Source organism: Diabrotica undecimpunctata, chromosome 3 (assembly GCF_040954645.1).
Source record: "Diabrotica undecimpunctata isolate CICGRU chromosome 3, icDiaUnde3, whole genome shotgun sequence".
Taxonomy (NCBI): domain Eukaryota; kingdom Metazoa; phylum Arthropoda; class Insecta; order Coleoptera; family Chrysomelidae; genus Diabrotica; species Diabrotica undecimpunctata.
Genome location: NC_092805.1, coordinates 63,819,224 through 63,841,724, shown reverse-complemented (window position 1 = coordinate 63,841,724; position 22,501 = coordinate 63,819,224). Strand labels below are relative to the sequence as shown.

The following is a 22,501-nucleotide window of genomic DNA, read 5'->3' as shown; positions in this document are numbered from 1 at the left end:
TATGTATATTCTCATTTTCAAATACTTATGAATATTGCATTTTAATTTGCATTGTATTATTATATTGAATTATGTTGCAGTGTATTGTATTGTATTTTTATATTAATAAAATAAACAATGAATTTGATTGCAGAGGATGTGTAAAAAAAATTTTTGCAAACTCCTTTTATACATATATGAAAATAAAAATATATATTTTCATTAAAATATTGATTCAATCCTTCATTTACTTACTATACTCCTATTACAGGTCAAATGTTTACATACAGCAAACGATGCACCATATACATGTATACCTAATTCTTTTTCTCTTTCTGCTCTCTCTTACCTATAGCATTACATATGTAATGATTGTGCAGATTGACTCCCATATAAATTTGTAACGGCGAACGCGTCTATAGAAGTATAACTTCTACCGCGCCACACCCGTTTTTTTTATTAAAATAATAAAGTAGACTTACTATGGTTTGAAGTTTAAATATGTATCATTTGTGAACACGCTGTGTTTAAAAATTCTATTTAGATGTAAATTTCTGAAAGAACGTTACCCATATTCTTTGTGTGCAAAATTTTTCAAGAAATGTGTGTAAATGGATGAGCTATTAACTTTAAAAAAATTGTCTATCTGTCAGAATTATTTAAAAAATTGAATAACTCAAAAAACATAAAGTTTTGACCTATGGTACCTTATACAAATTTTATCCAGATTGTTACGAAGAATCAAAAAATACAAGAATATACAGGGCATTCCATTTAAAATAACATTTGCTGTTCACTTCCGGTATAACCGGAAGTGGCATGTCTGTCAAAATATTTTCAAAAAGTTTGTAATAACGTAATCCCCATAAACCAATAATTTTCATAATTATAGTGTAAGTAGTTTCCGATACATAGATAGTGTACGCTCTAATAAAAAGAAAAATAAAGTCACCGAGTACTTTCCGAACAAATATATATATATATATATATATATATATATATATATATATATATATATATATATATATAAATATATATATATATATATATATATATATATATATAAATATATATATATATATATATATATATATATATATATATATATATATATATTGGAATATTGAGGCAATTTATTTTATATAACCGGTACACTTAACTTAATTAATTTCAAAATGTACACATGTACACTGTCTGATACTTACCTGTAATAAATTTTTGTTATATTTTTTCTGCCCTAGTTTTTGAATTTTAACAAATAGGTAATTATTCTGAACAAAAGCGATAATATTTCTATTTTCCAGATCAAACAACCCCCTATCTGCTGACGCCCCAGATCTCACAAATTTCACGTGCATCGAAGAATGGCTCAATTCAATAAAGATGACTCGTTATCTCGAAAACTTCCATTCTGGCGGCATCAACACTATGGACGCCGTTGTCAATCTTACCGTTAAAGAGTTAACGGAACTGGGAATCACCCTGGTAGGCCACCAGAAGAAAATAATGAATAGTGTCCAAAATATTAGGGCGCAAATACGGGTAAACGGGAATGAGGGGTTTCTAGTTTAATAGCCTAGTTTTCGTTTACAATGTCTTGATTTTTTGAGATGACAAAAAGTAGTTGAATAATATCTAATCTGGTTTATTAATCAGTATTATATCAATTATCTCCAATTAAATACACCAAATAAATACCCTAGAATTTCTGTATCAACAATGAAAAAGTTTGCCAATTATTTTAAGTTTTGTGTCTTCACCATTGGTTGAAATGTTTCGATCACACATCTTTTTCCTTATCTTCCATTTTGTAACAATTATAACATGCATGAGACTATTTGTTTCGAAACATATATCCAAGGAATTCCCCTTGAATTTAGGATTACTCTCCTTAGAACTTATTGTTAGATTCAGTTTGTTCATGATATTTTCAACATTCTACTTATATATCCAAAGTGGAATGCATTAACTTTTGAAGTCTGTATGATACCTTACTTTTTTATATACCAACATCGTTCCAGTTGTAACATTTGACAAACTTCAAACCAAATAGAATACTCATATTTTCTTCGGTGAGTAGTAACTGGCGGCTCTCAAATGTTGCCCTCTTTTTTGTCTGGAATTCTTGGTCTGATGTCGGATTCAAATATCCAAAGATATATCCAATGTTATCAATAATTTAACAAGATTTGTACTTCGTTTTTATTTTGAGCTACAGCTAATGTAGTTTTTAAAGTATGTAGTGTTCATCACTACATCATTATTATAGAGCTGCTGTCAATAAAGTCACGATAGCGAATATGGTAGCCAACATGATACCCAAAGATCGATAACGGTCATGGAACTAGAAGAAGTAGTTTTCATCCCTTGCCCACTAATTTTCTGTAGAAACCCTTCCTTTTATTCATCTATACTCCTTAAAACAATTATACATACACTTTTGATAACGTTAAAAGTGTAAATTGACAGATATCTCCTATTATAACTGGTTTCTAAGTAATGCTAACCCCTTTGTACATATAAAGAACGAGTGAGTGATAGCTTTTCTATTTATATCTACGTTCCATCCTTTTTCCTACGTCCCCCAAATACGAGGATGTATTAAAAAATTCTTAACCCACTACAGAAGAAAACAAAATTTGAAAGTCGAGAGTTTTTTATTATTCAATGGATATTATCCAATTCTCCCCTTAATTGTATACATTTATTACAAAGAACCTGCAACGCTTCTAAACCTTTCAAAACAACCTTTGATCTTGCTCTGCAAACCAGGCCACCAATGCTTCTGTCACCTCTTCTTTTAGACTGTTTAGGAAAGACATTATAGCCGGCCGTTACTAGATGTGGTGAATACAGTATTAAAGTAATTCTAAATGTAAATCACGAATTGTTTGGATGGTAACATCATCATCATCAACCTGCATGCGTACACCGCTGGACATCGGTCTCCCTCAGCTCTTTCCATCTGTCTCTGTCTTGTGCGGCTTGCATCCAGTTATTGCTAACACGCTTCAGGGCGTCAGTCCATCTAGTTGGTGGGCATCCTCTGTTCCGTATTGCTTCTTGCCTTGGTCCCGACTCTAAAATATGTTTTGTCCATCGGTTGTCTGATATTGCATGGTAACATGTGACACAAAATATCTTTATAAAACTTTCCGTGTCCTTTCTTCATAATTTTTTATGATACAGTGCTCAGTAAAGAGAGAAGTTTGTATCATTTTAAAATGTAGCACAGATCGAAAGCGATCCTTATACCCATGCACGCTTCTGGCCAATAACTTTATTCCAACCTGTTTCCAGAAAATTAATTTTTCTGCGAGTTATTTAATCATAGTCTTGGTGTTGTTTTTTCCTGTTGCTTGTTTTCCTTTTACCGTATACTTGTTCATTGTAACTAGCATTTGTAACTACTTTATATGCTGATGAAACTTGCTAAGTAGGTATATTTCTTATATTTTTACATAAATATGACAGCATTGGGTAATTTTGAGATATTTGATTTCGATTTTCTGCATCGTATCCCTGTTTTTCTAGATTTCTTGTTAGATTAACGAAGATTCTAAAATTCAACTCTACAGTTTTTATTAATTGATCGTCCAAAATGGTTATTACACTTTTAAACAACTAATTTTACATTCATTTGCAAAAGTAATTATCTTAGTATTAAATAAACAGGAAAAAATAAAATATTGTTCACAAGTAAAAGGAAAGTATGATTACAGAAAAGATGATTCAGTGTTCTGTATCTGTTTCCATTTTTGTCGATCTCAAAAAATGTTTACATTTTCGTTTCAAGTGCGCATGGAAAACTAGACTAGAAAGACGTATTAGTGAGTAAACGCGGGACAGATTAGAAAAATGAATTGTGTCAAAGTATCAATAGAACACTTAATATAATATTTTGTGAATCGGAACTTTATTATGACGAAAACTTTTTATATATATAGTATATATACCTGGCAGCTTGGCTTTATTTATTCAAGTATAAATCAAAATGACTAAAGTGTTTTTGACTCTAACGCGATTTTTAGCCCTGTTTTATGTTGAGATTGAGATTGTTTAATTGTGATTTTTTAATAATTATTGACTTATTTAATTCCTTAGGTTTCTATATAAGAGAATTAAACTTAGATTCATTGTCTAATATAAATATGCACCACTATTTTTTAATACTGGACCAGAAAAAGTAATATGCTGTAACTTATATTGTTTTCTTATTTTCTTCTTATTGACGTAAATTCAATCAGAGGCATTATCTAATCCTACATGTCCAAAAAATGCCAAAAGAATAAAAATAATAAAACATTAATGAAAAGTAGAAAAACGCAATCACGTTAAAAACTTCTCTTATATACCAACCTCCCTTGTAAATGGTTACTTAAAATATGTTTTATCAACTATATATTGTATATTTTTTTATGTTAATTATTATTTATTATTGCCATATACCTATTTATAACCCTATGATAAAAACAACAGTGGTACTTTCTCCCTTCTTTTAATTTCACAAACGAAGGACAAAACACCAAAATAATTCTTTTATAGCCAAATATAATCAAAATAATGTTATTTTTTCACATATCAAGTTAAATATAATAAAATATTTATTCCTTTTTCCTTTCCGGATTTGAATAATAAAAATTCATAGTACAATGATTTATTTTAAAAAAAAATTGTGTTTTTGGGAAAGGCGAAAAAAATTGTTGATTATAGAGTATACTGAAATCGTTTGATAGTTTTTAAATGTATATCTAGAGAAATGGGACTGTGTTGTTACAACCATACGAAAATATATATGTAGATAATTGTATAGTAAATAAAAACTATTTTTTATTTATATAATAATCAAAACAGCAACTGCGAAGATAAAAACGATATATCCAAAGTTTTTTTTCTAAATTTAATAACAATTCTTCTAAATCTTTATATATATATATATATATATATATATATATATATATATATATATATATATATATATATATAGGTATATTTGATCAGAATCAGAAATTCTGTTAGTTTGTAAATTAATTATTTAGAAACATAGTGTTTCTTCTCTCTTCAAGTTCTATTGAAGTTCTACAACGATTTGCAGAGTGCGCTAGCAAAATATGATTAAGCATTACGGTTTTTTGTCACGAATATATTCATACAAATCTACATTATTATAGAATATGTGTAACTTTCGTTACACAGATGTAAAGATAGAAAAGATTACTATAACAATAATGACTATTTAAATGGGAATAAGCCACAATTAAAGGTTAAAGTACGTGTATTGACGTTTCAATTTCCACTTCGGAAATCGTTCTCAAAATACAAACATTAGTAAATTAAACAAATTTTGTTTTTTTGTTACTTGGTGAAAAATTTTTCTAATAATTTAATTTTATCTGACTCATTTATATTGACAATACAGACATGCATTATAGATTTTAAAGTAGACGACTTTAAAATGGTATTGCCAATATTGTTGAGTTGCGTTCCTGGGACGACTTTACTTGTAAGATAGTTCATTCGATTACATGATATCAACTTTAACTTGAGAATATCCGTCAGAAATTTTTTTTTTCAAAAATTTTTCACCAAGTAACAAAAAAACAAAATTTGTTTAATTTACTAAAGTTTGTATTTTGAGAACAATTGAAACGTCAATAAACGTACTTTAACTTTTAATTATAGCTTATTCCCATTTAAATAGTAATTACTTTAACATGCCACAAGAAAATAGCTTCAGAATAATATTATTCTGAAGGATAAAATCAATAAAACTATTATGGTAAATAAAAAGTTAATGAAAATTTAACAAAAAGTCGTTTCTCGGAAACAAAAATAATAAACAGTAGTAAAAGTTAGATTCTTCTATAAGAAAATATTCGACTTAATTCGACCACTCAGTTATATTACTAGTCAATCACAAAGCAACAGTGGACCATTTGCTAGTTATCTTGCAGCTAATTTAAGTTTCTACATCTTTTCTACCCTTCTACTGTTAAATACGACTTCCTTCTTCTAGGTAACTGATTTTATGAAAATAAATAAAACTATGTAGGTACTTCCCGAAATCATTGAAATAGTTTAATCATACGTTTTGGAAAACGATGTAGCTATATGACTGAATACCTGAATAGTTGATAGACCTATTGGTCAAAGAAGAAGAGGAAGACCCAGAACAAGATTCCTAGATAACATCGATGAAGACATGAGAAATATGGAAATACGTGCTTGGCGGAGGAAGGCGATGGATAGGGACGACTGGAGAAAAATTCTTGGGGAGGCTAGGACCCAAACAGGGTTGTAAAGCCAAAATGATGATGATATGACTGAATTGTTAGTTTGTTGTTTTCAGAAAAAAATTATGGATAAATCTTTTTATACTGTTGTGTTTTTCATAAATATGGTCAGTTAAAAATTTATCGGTTTTATTCACTTAATAAGGTTTTTTGATATCAGTAATCTTATGGCTCTATTTGATGTTTAAACATTTCTGTAGCTATGTGTAAATATATAATCTGTTAAATACTCTATATTCAATTTTTTTGAATCTATCCCAAATTTTTTGTGTTAATAATTTAAAATTTTTAATGAATTAGCTAGATTCAGTGTAAAATTTGTCCGTAGAGTAAATCCTATATAAAGACTGTTTGTCTAAATAATTCTAAATATACATTAATCTAAAAGGATAGCAATAATTCAGTGTTTTCAGATGCTAATTTTATTTAAATTGGGATGTTAATAAATTGTTTATAAACATAGTGCCACAAAAAATGTAGACTAATATTGGTTAAAGTAATGCATCTTAACGATTAAAAATGGATCAAATACAAGGCTGAAATTCACTGCTATGCTAACGAAACATACTATTGCTCTGAAACAGTTCGCTGAGCTTTCATAACAACCACTTAGGTAGGCAATAACACAAAAACTACTAGTAACAACTAATTGTTGGAAAAAATGTAATCGGAATCATTTGAATACTGTTAGTTTAATATATCGACCCATAGAATATTGCAGTATTGCAGTATATTCATACTGTTTCAAGTTCACTTTTTTCTAACTTATTACGAACTATATATAACTGATTTCTCCGTAAACCAAGTGTGGTAAAATTGTTTTAAATATGGGTCGGTAACATCTCATGTGAAAACTTGTTTTAAGTTCTCTTTAAAGATACCTACACAATTTTCTTTTTCAACTCAAAAACATCAAAATATTGATTTCAATTACACTCGCGATCATAAAATCCGGGTCACCTTGAAAATCACCATTATTTCATTTTTAACGAGCTTTATCGTAAATAATAATAACACAAATACAAACTAATGCATGTTTCTGAGAATTGTTGTCGACTTAGCGGTTTCCTTTGTATCAAAGAATTGCAATAATGCCGATTTCGCGGAAAACTATACACTTCCCTAAATGAACGGTACCTGTAACTGCCGCTTGTTTTAAATGTCTCATTTGTGCTTCGACTTTCTGTTCAAACGCAACAAACAAACGTCTATTATTGCTACCATTAGTGTTTATTAGTGCCATTATTAGTGTTTATTATTGTTTATTTTTTGCTAAAAATGCCTTTGATTGTTGTTGAAACGGCACGCATTGTTGCGCTTGTGGAAGACGGTCACATGTAACGGCAAGTCGCAAGAACTGTTGGCGTAAGCCTTTCTACGGTTCAACGAGTACTTGAACGCTCTCAGGAGACGGGTTTGCTAACCAGACGACCGGACGAAGAAGAACGACCACGGCACGAGATAACCGTTTCCTTGTGTTTCAGGCTTTACGAAACCGGACCTCAACTGCGGTTATGCATCGGAATCGTCTACAAGAAGTACGAAATTGCAATGTTAGCGTTGCAACAGTCAGGAGAAGACTTCGTTCTTCTGGACTATCTTCTCGGGTAATGGCTACAGGACCGCCACTTCGCCGGGCGCATCGAGTTGCACGACTAGCTTTTCCTTGACAATACGCGCATTGGGGAATTAATGATTGGAGCAAAGTGTTATTCTCAGATGAATCCCGTTTCTACCTAACTGGATCCGATGGACGTGTAAGAGTTTGGAGGAGAACCGCTGAACGATTTTTACAAGCTTGCATTGCTCCAAGAATGCCATTAGGTGGGGGCTCAGTTATGGCTTGGGGAGGTGTATCTTCAGACTTCCGCACAGAATTACCCTTCATCGAAAATGGGTCCTTAACTGCACGAAGACACATTACGGAGATTCTGGAAGAACATGTTATGCCCACCATGGCAGGGCTTGGAGAAGACGCCGTTTTTATGCAGGACAACGCGCGACCGTACGTTGCCAGGATCAGTATGCAATATTTGGACGAGGTTGGAATTACGAGTTTACCCTGGCCAGCTAGGTCTCCGAACCTGAATCCCATCGAACATTTCTGGGACGATTGGAAAAAACGTATTTAAACCCATACACCTTCTCCTAACAACGCACAGGAGCTTAAGGATCTGTTAGTGAGAGAGTGGAATAACATACCACAACATGTAATCCGGAGAAAAATTGAGAGTATGTCCCGTCGTCTGCAAGAGGTTATTAGAGCAAGGGGAGGCAATACACGATATTAGTCATTGAAATTCCACGGATGTTTTACCACGTTCTGTATTTTTCATTTGTTTTTTTCTTATGTCTGTTTTATCAACAATTTGGTTTGTTTTCTGCTTTTTCAATAAAAACAATAAAAAACCGTTTTTTTTTCTTTCAAAACAAACATTGATGACAAATAAAAAATACATTAGCCTAAAAAAAGGCTTGTTACTGCACCAGATGCAAAAATATTCAAGAAACTTGAAATTTTCAAGGTGACCCGGATTTTATGATCGCGAGTGTATTATAACCAATTGTCGTATCTTAAATTCTGTACAAAATAATATAAATTAATATTTTTTGGGTTACAGAACTAAGAAACCTATTCATAGTTTTGGATGGGATTCAGTGACTTATTAATTAAATATGCTTGACTGGTGTCATTTTGTAAGATTATTCTTAATGGGATCAGAAATTATATAGAAATAGGATATAAAACCACAAAAAAGAGATTACATTCTAAGACGGATATAGTAATGTTCTGACGGAAGTGGCGATCTTACTCGCTCATTATGGTTCATAATTTAATGCTATTTGAGGTATGGTTGTGTGGTCCTCTCTGTTTCATTGGCTAAGAACGTTATTTTTGTCGTAAAAGTCGACTGAGATGTCCACGTTCGTCATACAATCATGTAATTTAAGTTCTTTCTTGAGGTTTTATATTCTAAGTGTAGATTTAGTTAAAAATGATACAGTACTTGCCATCTATTTATATTATACAGTGACCCTCGTATGCACTGTTTTTAATGATTCTATCACTGAAGCATCATAAAACGTATGAACAAGTACCATGGTTCAGTTACCCAAAAATATATTAATCCGCAATACCATTACAACCAAGTTCAAAAAGTCATCTTTCAATTTGTGTTTCAATTTGTTCAGAATCAGTGTTTATTTGAAGCCTTATCGGAACTGACTACTGCTTTTTGACTTAACTAAATTACTTGTGAAAATATTTCTCACATATTTCTACATTTCTCGTGGTACATTATCGCTAAAAAACAATCAAGTTCGGTGTGATATTTGGTTTAAAAGTTATTAATAAATATAATCTGGGCAAATTCTAAAGAAAATCGTCCAGTACCTTTGTAATGTCCCACTAAAGTGTTATTATAAAAAAAAATACAGGTGTACAATCGAAATATGTGTAATGTGTACTTAATTTTTTTATACTGCTCAAAATGATATAAACATACGCCTAATCCATGTATTTATATAAGCTAAAGAGTGTAGGTATTAACTGTTTTTTGTATGCTGAAAATTGATGTATGTTATCGATGCTCATAAAAATGGCCTAAAATTTAACTACAATTTATTTTTCTTTAATTGTTTGTTAAGTAATTATGATAGTAATTTTAAGATCACTGTATTTTGTGTCTGTAATTTTGTCCATTTGTTAATTCTAAGCTCTCAAAATTACAAAATAGTCGTGATATATTTTAAAATAGTGATTTGTTTGTACTTTGTAGTTAAAAGTCTTCTTTTTAAATTTATTAGATGGTTTATATCATTGCAGTAATATAAGAATTCAATTTTCACATGCCAAAACAGTTATTCCAACGCCCATACTGAAAGATTCTTTTTTATAAATATTTATAGGTGAAAATAATTGACTGAATAAGTATCTATCAAGGAATTACGTGCAGCTATTTGATTTTTTTTAACAATTTTCATATACATTCCAGTACTTTGTATATTTAACCCTAAAGATAATATTCTTGTTTTAATATGTTGGCAAATCTATGCACTTTTAAGAAGTTTAGACAATCCTTAATTAATTTTAACAGCGTGAGTTATATTTTGTTCTGAATTTTGTGTATTTATTGAATTAAAGTTTATTCGACAGTATTTTAATAATACTTTGGTATAGTAGTAGGTCATGGCTTAGAATTGGAAAATTTTAAACTTATATGTGTTTCGAATATTTTTGAAAAAAAAAATATGGGATTAAATTTAAGTTTCACTTATTAGGTAACCAGCTCTTGTTTTCAAAACATATTTTTATTTTTCTATCTATATTCGAGTTGTTTAAACGTTAGCGCTTCTCCGGTATGGATCTATGGAGTGAGTTACACCGAGCCACAATTCCCCATCTTTCTTGCCATACTGCTTATCCATAGGTCGATCCGTACACCAGCGTATTCTAGTCTTAAGTAGCAGATCAATTAGTATTGTAAACTTCTACGTTAGCCTATTTGTTTTCTTGCCAGGGTTTGAACCATCGACCACTAGATCATTCACAGTGAAGTGAATACAATTCCTCGGTCTGGCCATGGCCCGCTTGGCTATGTGACCCACATTTTTATTATTCTTTTTCCTTTTTATTTGTTTACAGCTCTCCAAAATAACTTTTTTTAATTCATCGTTATAATTTTTAGTATTAATTGCAAAATGTTCCATATTTTAAAATAATGATTATTTTATCTCGGATTTATCTTATAGAAAAAATATTTCCAACAAACAAAAATACGGAAAATGACATGTCTTTTTTTCGTTTGCTTGCTTAGTGTAGTGAAAATTTTATATAGAACCTACCAATTTATGTAGAAACACAAACTGTCAATAGGTCCTATCTTGCAATCACCAGTACGCCTGCTTGGTACCGTTACGCCAAATCTGCAATAAATCTTATATTGTTCTCTGATGTTGGAAAAGTTTAACATGTTATTATAATAAGTACTGTATCATATCTCAACAGTTGTTAATTAATTAGTTTTTACTAAGTATACTTATTTCTAATGTTCGAGTTAAACGTTGCTTTACTTTTTCCGATGAAATGTTAATCTACCCATAATACCAGCCTTATACATTTTGATACTGTCCAGATTTATTTTAAGTCCAGAAATCACTACTTTTGGCTATTTTCAATTTGGCTACTTTTACTGAAGTTACATGTCATAAAATAAAAACTAACAGCGACTTAATAATACATATTAACACTAGTTAACCCAATTTGTATACTTCACGATAAATTTCCTTGTGTAGGTAAATGAACATATTTGTGAAATCGATAAATGTCTACAATTTATAGGAATTATTTTGAGTGGGACGTGTGATGGACATATATGGGCCTTGTAGTTAATTGTTACATGGTGAAATTTGTGAGTGATACTTATGCGATGGCACACCTTTTTTCAACTTTCGACAACTGTATTAAAAAAAAGAAAGCGGTTTTTAGCATAGTGTGACTTAACTGTTTAGACTGAAAAAGTGCATTGATTGTCAGCATGTGGCAGTTTTTTTTAAAATATGTTTAAACTTGTTTACGCATGTTTGATTCTTAAATGTGCGTATGTATTATAGTTGCTAAAAATGATGTTCAACAACTTTTGTTGTCAATTTCTGTGATATCTAAACATTTCACTCATATTTACATTAAGAAAAATATATAGATAAAGTAAAGTATTTATTTAATGTTGTTGAAAAAGTGTTTTCAGTCCTAATTTTAAAATTTTGGTTCGGTCCTTTTGAAATTTGTTATTTGCAATTAACCTTTCTTTGATGCTTGTATGATTCTCGCATCGACTTATAACTGCTTCTGTTGTTGTGTAATGTGTAGTCCCTGTATTGTACTTATATATTTTTCGTGTATGGAAGCCAATTGTAGTTTCTTTGGGTATTTTTGTAACGAATTATTGATATATTCTGCTCCTAGTTATTTATTTTTTTAACATGTTATCTTTGACTATAACTTTTTCATTCAAAAAGTACCTATAAACCGCTTTAAAATGACAACAGATATTGTTAAAAACGAAAGTGAGTGATAATCTAAAATTTTAATTTTTGACAAACGATAACAAAAGTTTACGTTGAATGTTATTTTGCAAATACCGATGCATCTAAATAGAATTTTTCTATTTAGGGGGATCATACGTATTATAGACATTTCTTTTTCTATTGCTCCAATAAGTCAGTGTAAAATTGTAATATATTTGTAAAATATAAGATTATTCATTATAAAACAATAAATAGCTTAAATTTTAGTTTTATTTGATTCACCTTAATTGAAAGTGACCATTAGTTTTGAACAGATTTTCTATCTGTCCAGTTCAAACCAATATTGCAACTAATTTAATGGTAATGTTTTAAACGAGGGGGTATCGTTATGAAATCGTTATGTATCGAGTGAAAGCTGTTTGTATTTGGAATGACCAAAAGCACAGAATAAATAACAATCAGAATGCCCAATCTCAGATGCCACATTTGAAGTGTGTCAGCACACGATCGCCATATTTTAAACGGAAAGACAGCCTCGGATTGAGAAATTTGTGACAAGCTACGACAGAACCCTAATTTAATATTTTAGAGATTAATAATTTAGTAAATTTGAAATAATTTAATCTATTCTTCAACTAAAAGTACGACATGATATATTGCATATTATGTCAATAGTTGCCGTAAATAACTTAAATCGGGTAAATTTTTCTATTCCTGGTTTAAGATATTATACTGGGATTATACTGAATTAAAATATAGAATAGAAAAAAGAATATTTTCTGAAAGTTATATGGGTACAATACTAGAAATCGATATATATATATATATATATATATATATATATATATATATATATATACTCAGGTGCAAAAAAATCGATCCATTCCTTATTTCTTATTTATTTGAAGTTGTATAATTTTAGAGACATTAAATTACGTATGTAAATTTAGGTGTACCCTCGTATACGAGAAATAAAATAATATTTTGAATATTGCTTTTTACATATATTTCTTAAAACAAATTGGTATTTCAGGTTTTTGTCAAAAAGTATCTGAAGCAAGTAGATATTTATTGAATGTTGTTTTTAATTCAACAACCATACTAGTGTAGTGATTTTATTTTCAAAACGTGTTATATTTTTATTTAATTATCCTTCCTAAATGTCTCTAACTCCGACAGATGCTGCAAGGGCGGTGACTTTAGTTCAAGATGGTCGTAGCCAATATTATGCAGCTGAAACGTAGAAACGTTGGGTGTTAGTCGATCTTCGGTTCAAAGAGCAGTTCGTCGTTTTAGCGACACCGGTAACTTCACAAGAAGACCAGGATCAGGTCGTAGAAGGGTAACATCCGAAAGAGATGATCGATTTCTGGTCTCACCATGTTTGAGAAATCGGCATCTAACTTCAGTTGAACTGGCAAATCGTCTGAGCCAAGTGAGAAATGTGGGTGTAAGCAGATGGACAGTTCGTCGACGACTTGTAGAAGGTAATTTATTATCCAGAAGGCCAGCCCTATCTCCAATACTATCCATAGATCATCGCAGAGCTCGCCTTGCTTTTGCAAGAGAACATGAAAACTGGAGTGATGCAGATTGGAGCAATTTATTGTTCTCAGATAAGTCCAAATTTTGTCTAAGGTCACCAGACGGCCGAGAAAGGGTTTGTAGAAGACACGGAGAGCGATATTTTCAATGTAATATTGCGGAAAGAATAAGTTATCGGGGAGGCTCCGTTATGGATTGGGCTGGTATCAGTTCAGAAGCCCATGCTGATTTAGTTATTGTAGATAGAGGTTCTATGACTGCTGCAAGATACATAACAAATATTTTAGATCAGCATGTGGTACCTTTTGCTCCTTTCATTTTACCTAATTTTATTTTTATGGACGACAACGCGCGTCGTCACCGTGCTAGAATCGTCAACCAATATATAGAGGAGGTGGGAATTGTCCGTATGAACTGGCCAGCTTGCAGTCCCGATCTCAATCCCATAGAACATCTATGGGATATGATGGAAAGACGTCTTCGAGCACGAGTACCCGTCCAAACAACTTGGCTGAACTTACAGCGGCTCTTTAAGAAATATGGGACCAATTGGATCAATTTGATAGCCAGAGGTTAATTACCTCAATGCCTAGACGTGTACAGGCTGTTATAAGGGCCCGATGGGGAAACACTAGATATTGATTTTTTTATCAATGTTTTTCCTAATTTCAGAAAGTTTTGAATATTCTTGTATTTTTGAGTTTTGGCGTATGTCTCTATAAATAAATGATTTTTTTGGATAATCTGTAAAAATAACTAATATCTTCAAACGTTTTCTTTTTTCAGCAAATAATACCCATGGATCGATTTTTTTGCACCTGAGTGTATATATATATATATATATATATATATATATATATATATATATATATATATATATATATATATATATATATATATATATATATAGTAAAAAATACGACCGTTGATTAAATTTAAAATATATTCAATGGTTGAATAGCAGAGGTTTTATCGGTCAATAATTGGCAAATAAAAGTCGTCAACTACTTTATTGATTTATTCGAATACGTTTCGCTTTTATTTTTAAAATCATCATTAGTTCACTACAAATAAAAAAGATCAGTAAACAATCAACAGGGTTCATACTTACAAAAACAATTTGTAGGGTTTTTAGATGTTATAAAAACTCTACGATAACTGAACATTAAAGATTAACAACTAAACGAGAGAAACGAAACAAAAAGATACAAGAAAAAACTGTAAGAACACTAGTTCATTTGATTTTAACCGATGGCTTCATTTGAATGTTGGTTTAAGCTCTTTCGAGGGTAAAACCACACTAATCTTTTCGATTGTTTTCTATCAGCTCTAGGATGTCATAATTTTCACATGTGGCTTATTGTCGTACATGTGTTTCTCTGGAATGTAGCAAGCAGGTACGATTCTTGAGGGAATTAGCGGGCGGAATGGGGACAGACCTTTTTTAAAAAAGGATTCATTTATTCCTTTTTCTTTAAAAAACAACCAAACAAAAAAAAATGGAAAGAAGAATGGGAATGAAGTTACTGTCTTGTAAGGGGTTTTTTTATTTGTTTTGTATGATGAGAGAGTGATATATCTGGCTCGGCTCAAGTTGTCGATGTCGGTTCTTTTATTTAGGGACGATGGATGTTTTAGAATTTGACACATTTCAAGGATGGATCGCTTATGATAATTTTTTTATTTGCACAGTATTTTGGTATTCGTGAAGTCGATACTGTGTTTGGTTGAAATGGCATGCTGTGCAAGGGCACAAGATGGTTTAGAAATCCTAATGTCGCTTTTGTGGGACGTTAGTCGACCTTGAAGAGAGCGGCTGGTCTGGCCAATGTAGCAGGAGTTGCACTCTGCACAGGGTACATGATAGACGACATTAGTTTGTTCAAGAGGGGCCAATGGAGTTTTTGTCTTAGAAAATAACTTACCTAAGGTTCTGGTATTTTTTAAGGCTATTTTGACAGGTAAGTTTTTGAAAAGTTTGTTAAGCTTGTTAGTGATTTGTGGGAAGTACGGGAGCGAAGCATATTTTGTGGTTTGTTCAGGAGTGAGGGGGGACTTATTCATATGTATTTTGTTAGATATGGACGTTAATGTTAGCCCGTTGGGTGTTTCCGTAATGGACTGTCCATAGCTTTTGGAATATAGAAATTTATTGATGAAGGATGTCGAATAGGAGTTATCTATGAGAATGGACTTCAGTAGATTGAGAGATTCTTCTTTGTAAAGCGGGTGTGTCGTCAACATGTGTATTCTAAGGCTGAGGGCTTGTACCAGGTTAAGTTTATATCTGATTGGGTGTGTCGAATGGTAATTTAGAAACGGTTGCTAGCCATTTCTTTTCTGTACCAGGTAGTGACTAATCTGTTATTCGGTGTGCGAATGATTAGCATATCTAAAAACGGGATACTGTTATCAACCTCAAATTCACATGTAAATTGTAGGTGAGGATCAAAGCAGTTAAAAACTGATAGGGTGTCAACCGCCTTATCCGACGGGGTTGCTAAAATCAGATCGTCGACATATCGTTTTACAAAGGGAACCTGGAAATCTAACTTCTTGATACTCTCATTAATAAGATCATCTAGTACAAAGTTGACTAGAATAGGAGAAATCGTGGATCCCATAGGAGTTCCAAAAATTTGTCGATAATATTTGTCATTGAAAATTAAATAATTGGTATCAAAAATCAATTTTAATAATTCGGAAAAAGTTTCCCAAGATATCGGACTGTGGGGTTGGATTGGATTCCAATGGTTACGGAGAGAAGTTAATACACTGGAAAGTGGAAGATTTGTGAACAAGGATACTACGTCAAAACTTACTAAGACAAAGCCTCTGGGTAGTTGATAATTATTAATAAATTCACTCACATTCATTCACAATAATTCAATTCACAGAATCTGTTATGTTGAAGTCATTGTTATAATTGTATGCTTGTGAAAGAATGTTCGTTAGGAATTGGGCTATATTTGTGTTCGGAGCATTTATTGACGATAATATGGGTCGCATACTTAGTTGTGGTTTGTGAATTTCGGGGAGACAGTAAAATCTAGGAGCATAGCCATTGTAATTATGGAGGGATTTGGATTTTAGTTCAGTGATATATCGATTGATTTTGTTGGTGTAGGTTGAAGTGGGATTGCGAAGAAGTGGTTGATAGTATTTGCTATCATCTAGGAGTTGTTGGCTCAGGTTAATATATTGTTCTCTCATCATAAGGACTGTGGCATTACCAGGGAAGTTTGGAAGTTTCGGCGAAATGGAAAATTTCATAATTTAGTAAAAAGTTTCATTGAATACTTTTTTTTTAATTGAAATTTTTTAAAAATGTTTCGTTAATTTCTGGGCAGAAAAACAGTATAATAAAAACTTATGTGACGGTTTTTCGTTGTGTTGGAACAAACCTATTTTTAATTCAAAGTTATACAATTAAAAAATAAATACTTTGAATATTGTAAATATCATACATTTTTAATTTTTAAAATTAAAAATTTAACAATTTAATATATTAAAAATAAAGATTTTATTGTGAAACAACAAAAAAACAAAGACAGTTTGCAAATCAATGGCATCGAAATTTGTTTAGGCGTAGATGCAGTTACCCGTTCGTACTCCTTTCTCACTTCCCCCTAACTACATATTTCATTATGAAATTTTCGCCACGGCGCCACGCTTTGAGTTTATGCAGCCACCCTCAGGAGGAGTGTTTTGAAGTATAAACCGTAACCAAATCGCCCATTTGAACTGCTCTTTTATAAGCGTCTCTATTCTTTGGTAGCATTAATAAGTTATGTCATATAAAAACAATTTAGAGTTGATGACAATAATATTGTTCTAAAAAACCGAAGAACTTCTGTTTTCCGTCTTTTGTATTGGTGACATTCGGTGAGAATGTGTTTCACTATTAGTTGGCACTGGCATGTTTGACAGATAGGCCGGACATCTAATGTCATCACGAAGCCTTGTGTTAGTTTGGTGTGGCCCATACGGATTCTTCGTGTAATTGTAAGGTCTTGTCTAGATAATCCCGTGGGGCCAGTGTATAATGGCTTATACAATAAGGGCTGGATTGAACGTAAGAATGTATTTAAGGAGCTCCAGTAGGTTTGCCATAATCTCCTGGTAAATCTGTATGCTTCTGTTTTTAATTCTTTGCCAATTGGGATGTCAGTTGTTGATGTGGTATATTTGTAGAAGCCGTTTTAGCATACTGATCTGAGAGTTTGTTGCCAGCTATACCAATATGAGACGGAATCCATATAAAGGTAATCTTAGTGTTTAATGTAGAAAGGCGGTGGTAAGAGTGATGGATAATTTGTATAAGGGGATGATCGGTAAATGATTCCTGAATGCATAAAATGGAAGCTAGAGAGTCTGTACAAATGGCAACATTTTTGTTCGGGAGGTTAGTATGCTTAGTAGCCTGTAGGATACTATACAATTCTCCAGTTTGTACGCTGCACAAAAGAGGAATAAAAGAAGTACAAAAAGAATAGTTTTTAGAGGTGACTGAACAGCCAACCCAAAATCACTTTTGGAAGCATCGGTGTATAATACTTGAGATCAAAGTGATTATTGTCTATAATTTCGGAAAATGCTTTTATCATGAGTTCTTTAGGTGTTTCGTAGGTGGAACCTATAATGAGAAATCAAGGTAGATATGAGCTACTAAAAAGGGCCCCAGGACGAAGAAGAATATCCTGGCTTGCTAACCAGAGAGCGTGGTATAGAAAAACCTCAACACAGCTATTCCGTATAGCAACCAACAAGCTACCAAAGTCATCATAGTCAGAATGATCGCCAACGTTCGGAACGGACAGGTACTCTAAGAAGAAGACGAAGCAGAAACTTTTTAATTTAAAAATATGGTGCCTCCAAGAGAGTCGAGAGTCAAATGTCAAACCCAGTATTTTAAAAAGATTAACTACAGGAAGTGGCGAATCAATTATAAATATAGGTGTAGATAGGTTTGCTAAATTTAATAATTTTGGATTTTACTAATAATAAAGTTAGTCCCAGAGAATGAGTCCTGATGATTATTATGTTTATTGTCGATTGCAAAATTTTAGAACTAGTGGATGCTGAACAACCGTGACAGTATAATATTAAATCATATTTGGTAGAAGGTAAATTAAAACAAGATCACTTATGACGAGGTTAAACAAAGTAGGATTTAATACTGAACCTTCAGGAGTACTATCGGTTTAAGTATAAACAGAAGAGAAGACACCATTTTTAGAGAAACTTTGAAGGTCCTTTGAGACAAAAATTTTATATGGAATGAATTTTGAAAGTACCAAGTTCAATCAAAAATCAAAAAATAGCAAAGAAGAAAATAACGATAGCTAAAGTATAATTTAAAATTTGCTGCTAAGCCAACAAAATAATACAGAAGATTCTTTCTGTAAAATAAAGAAATATTGAACTCTTTAAACAAATTTACTATTTTACATGAGAAATAAGCCACAATTTATTAAAAATCGTATTTTGATAACGTTTTTCCATTCGTCCACCACAAAAGTTACCTCACCTCGTACGCTTGCGTCGCACGAAAAAGCACCAATGGACAGAGATAAAGTTTAAAAGCACCGTTCCAAGATTGATTTCTTGGTAATGAAAAGTACAAAACAAACTTAATAGACCTTCTCAAAACTGCTCTATCAGTTATCATCCGTTCTGCTCTTGCTGCATTCCAAGCAGAGGACATTGACATTCTTGTCTTGCTCACGACATTAGGAAGGGAGCAGTCCATGGGAGGGGGCTGGAAGCTGATTGGATATCAATCAAAACTCCAGCACACCCCGAACTTCTGAAATTAATTTTCTGCAGATGCAATTGAAACTGTGAAAGTATGTGTGGTTGCCGACAAGTAGGTCTAAACTGGTCTACAGTGTACCTCAATTGTTTAGGTGAAATCTGCTGTGACATTATGGAAATATTAAAATTAATCGAAAAATTCGAAAACGTTACCCTAAGAATTCTAACTTCCGCTCTTTCGCAAACATTCACCCTCGATACTGGATTAGATCCTGAACCGCAGCCTAGAATCAAAGAAAATGAAAAAACAATAGCTGGAAAACAACTTTTTAAATATATAATTATGCTTAATAATATCTCACCTGGAAATTGTCAGTGAATTAGGCCTAATGGGGATACCACTAAAAACCACGCCTCCAGACTCTACCTCATAGGTGGTCAGGAAAAAGGTAGATAATAAACTAATAATACCATAGGAATCTTAACAAAATAATAAATTATATGAATACAAACAGGTAATAAAAAACTTAGCCTAATGATTCGTTTTTATCGTATTCTTATGAGTATTTAAGAACCAGGTCAACTTCGGGAGTGCTGTAAAACCCAAAGACATTAATGAAATTGAACACATTTGTAGTGAAAATTATTCATTAAAAACCTTCTATGATATTACTCTGATGTATTTTTATTGTAAAATGACCAGAAAAAAGTTATAAGTCCCAAAAGAAAATTTGTTCAAAAGTTTTTAGGTATTTTTGGTTATTTTTATTTTCAATTTTACGAATAAAGTTGTAGAAAATTTAATTTCCTACAAATTATGTTTTATATAATTTTATGTAAGGTTGCTAATGTATGAGATACAACGCGAAAACCCTTTGCCCTCCTTTTTTATGATGGCGGCGGGGGACAAGGACGGCGACCCCACAAACGAACAAGCTTATACTAACCGCTCACAGACATCAAAAAATAAGATTGTGTCCTCTCAAAAATGTAATTTTTTAATGAACTATTAGCATAGTATACAGTATGCTAATTTTATAGTACACAGAATGATTACTATATTTAAAATGTAATTAATAAAATAAATTTTATTGTGTGTAATAAATTATATCTAAATATTATTCAGTTAATTTGCCTTTAATAGAACACAATCCAACATTCTAACTAAACATAAAATATAGAAAATTAAATCATTTACTTTTCAAGTGATGGGAATTATTAAATTTTAAAGACACTGTTTGAGGCCCACTGATCGCTTAATTAGTTATCGGTCTTCATACATGGCTTTTAGTTTATTTGTTTTAGGTGAAAGATTGTTGCGTTCTGCACATACGATGACCCTTATATAACAATTAAGGTCATCAGAAAGGAAGAAGAATGTCATGAAATCCAGAGGACTATATGAAACTCTATTTAAAAAAAAAGTAAAATCAAACATAGATATACATAAACAAACATACAGTTATAACTAAACAAGAATATCTACAAACTTAAATATTAGTCAATACGAAACGACACACCAAAAAGACAACCATTTTAAGGATAGAACACTGATGGCTCAAACAAAGCGACAAAGTGTTTAACAACTAAGAGACAAACAAAAAAAATGTCGATTCTAAAGAAACTACCGACCGAAAGCAGTAAAATAATTTCGTATATATATACCACGTTATAAAGAGAAGTAATATAAAAAAAACAATAAAAATATGGATATATGTCAACGATATAAAGAGAAATTAATAATGCGGTGCATGCAAATAATTAATACAATTATTAATACAAAAACACACATGAAATACCAACGGTGTTAACGAAATACAAATATAGAATACCGTAAATGAAACAAAACAAATGTTCTTAATTGGCAATGTTCAATCGCGATCGCGGCACAACTGAGATAAAGTTCTAAACAAACAAATATGAAATGTACTTAATGATGATGCAGCAACAAGATTATGGTGTATATAATATATTGTGTATATGTACTTTACCATGCAACAGCGAAGCACTGGCACATTCCTACGCCAGGAACTGTCTTTCTCACAAGACCGAAGCAAAGTGTGTGATCTAGAACGCTCTACCCTTAATCTTAAAAACACGTCTGTCTCATTTGGCATATGGAACTCGTCTCTTATCTCAAACACACGTCTGTCATTTTGCAGATGGCTCGTCTTTTAATGTTTAGTTTTTACAACAGCTGTGTTTTTATACACGGAATCTTGGCTAAATATACGGGGAGAATCAAAACTACTAAAAAGTCTGTTAATATATTACAAATGTTTAGACACAGTTGCGAAACTGCAACAAAGATAACTCTAAATATTTAAAGTAAATTTACGACTCTACTTTATTTAGTTCTAAACGAGCCATTTCTATCACTATGTAAAAAAAACCAATGATCACAAAAAAAATAACAATTACATATGACATATTCATACATGGCCTGCTACAATAAAACAATAAATTTTAATTAAAATACCCTACATAAAAAGATATATTTATTTAAAATAATTCTGTCGGGTTACATCACAGAACGTTTCCGGAATGCCTATTGCATCATCAGTGCTATTACTTAAGTATACTTAATTAAAATTTTTGCGATTTATGATATACAGCCGATTATAGAGAATTAGTTTTCATTGTGGAAAGGAATAGATATCTTATCTTTAGCATTAAACCACAATTCTCTCCAAAAGTTTTAACTTTAGTTATAGGAAACCCTAATACTATTTGAAAGACAAAATTGTGTTTCATTTAAAATTATTGACTTACTGTAGTTTGAAGTTTAAAGAGATGGTGTATCCTTTGTAAACACCCTGTATTTAGAAATTTGATTTGGATATAAATTCCTGAAAGAACGTTACTTACTCTATGTGTGCAAAGGTTTTTAAAACATTATG

The 22,501-nt window shown here is 31.7% G+C and overlaps 1 protein-coding gene across 5 annotated transcripts in view; it reads left to right on the top strand.

Annotated features, from left to right (window-relative positions):
• Eph (Eph receptor tyrosine kinase) overlaps window positions 1-12,560 on the top strand; it is a 598,175-nt gene extending 585,615 nt beyond the window's left edge. For 3 of the 5 annotated variants that reach the window (XM_072526021.1, XM_072526020.1, XM_072526019.1), the window contains one exon: window positions 1,284-1,416. Coding sequence is in view for 2 of the 5 variants with exons in the window: in XM_072526023.1 (XP_072382124.1) it covers window positions 1,284-1,551 (268 nt within the window). In the remaining 3 variants the exon portion in view is untranslated. Of the gene's footprint in view, window positions 1-1,283 lie in introns of all 5 variants that reach the window. The other 2 variants (XM_072526023.1, XM_072526022.1) reach the window with 1 other exon arrangement.
• The last annotated feature ends 9,941 nt before the right edge of the window (window positions 12,561-22,501 follow it).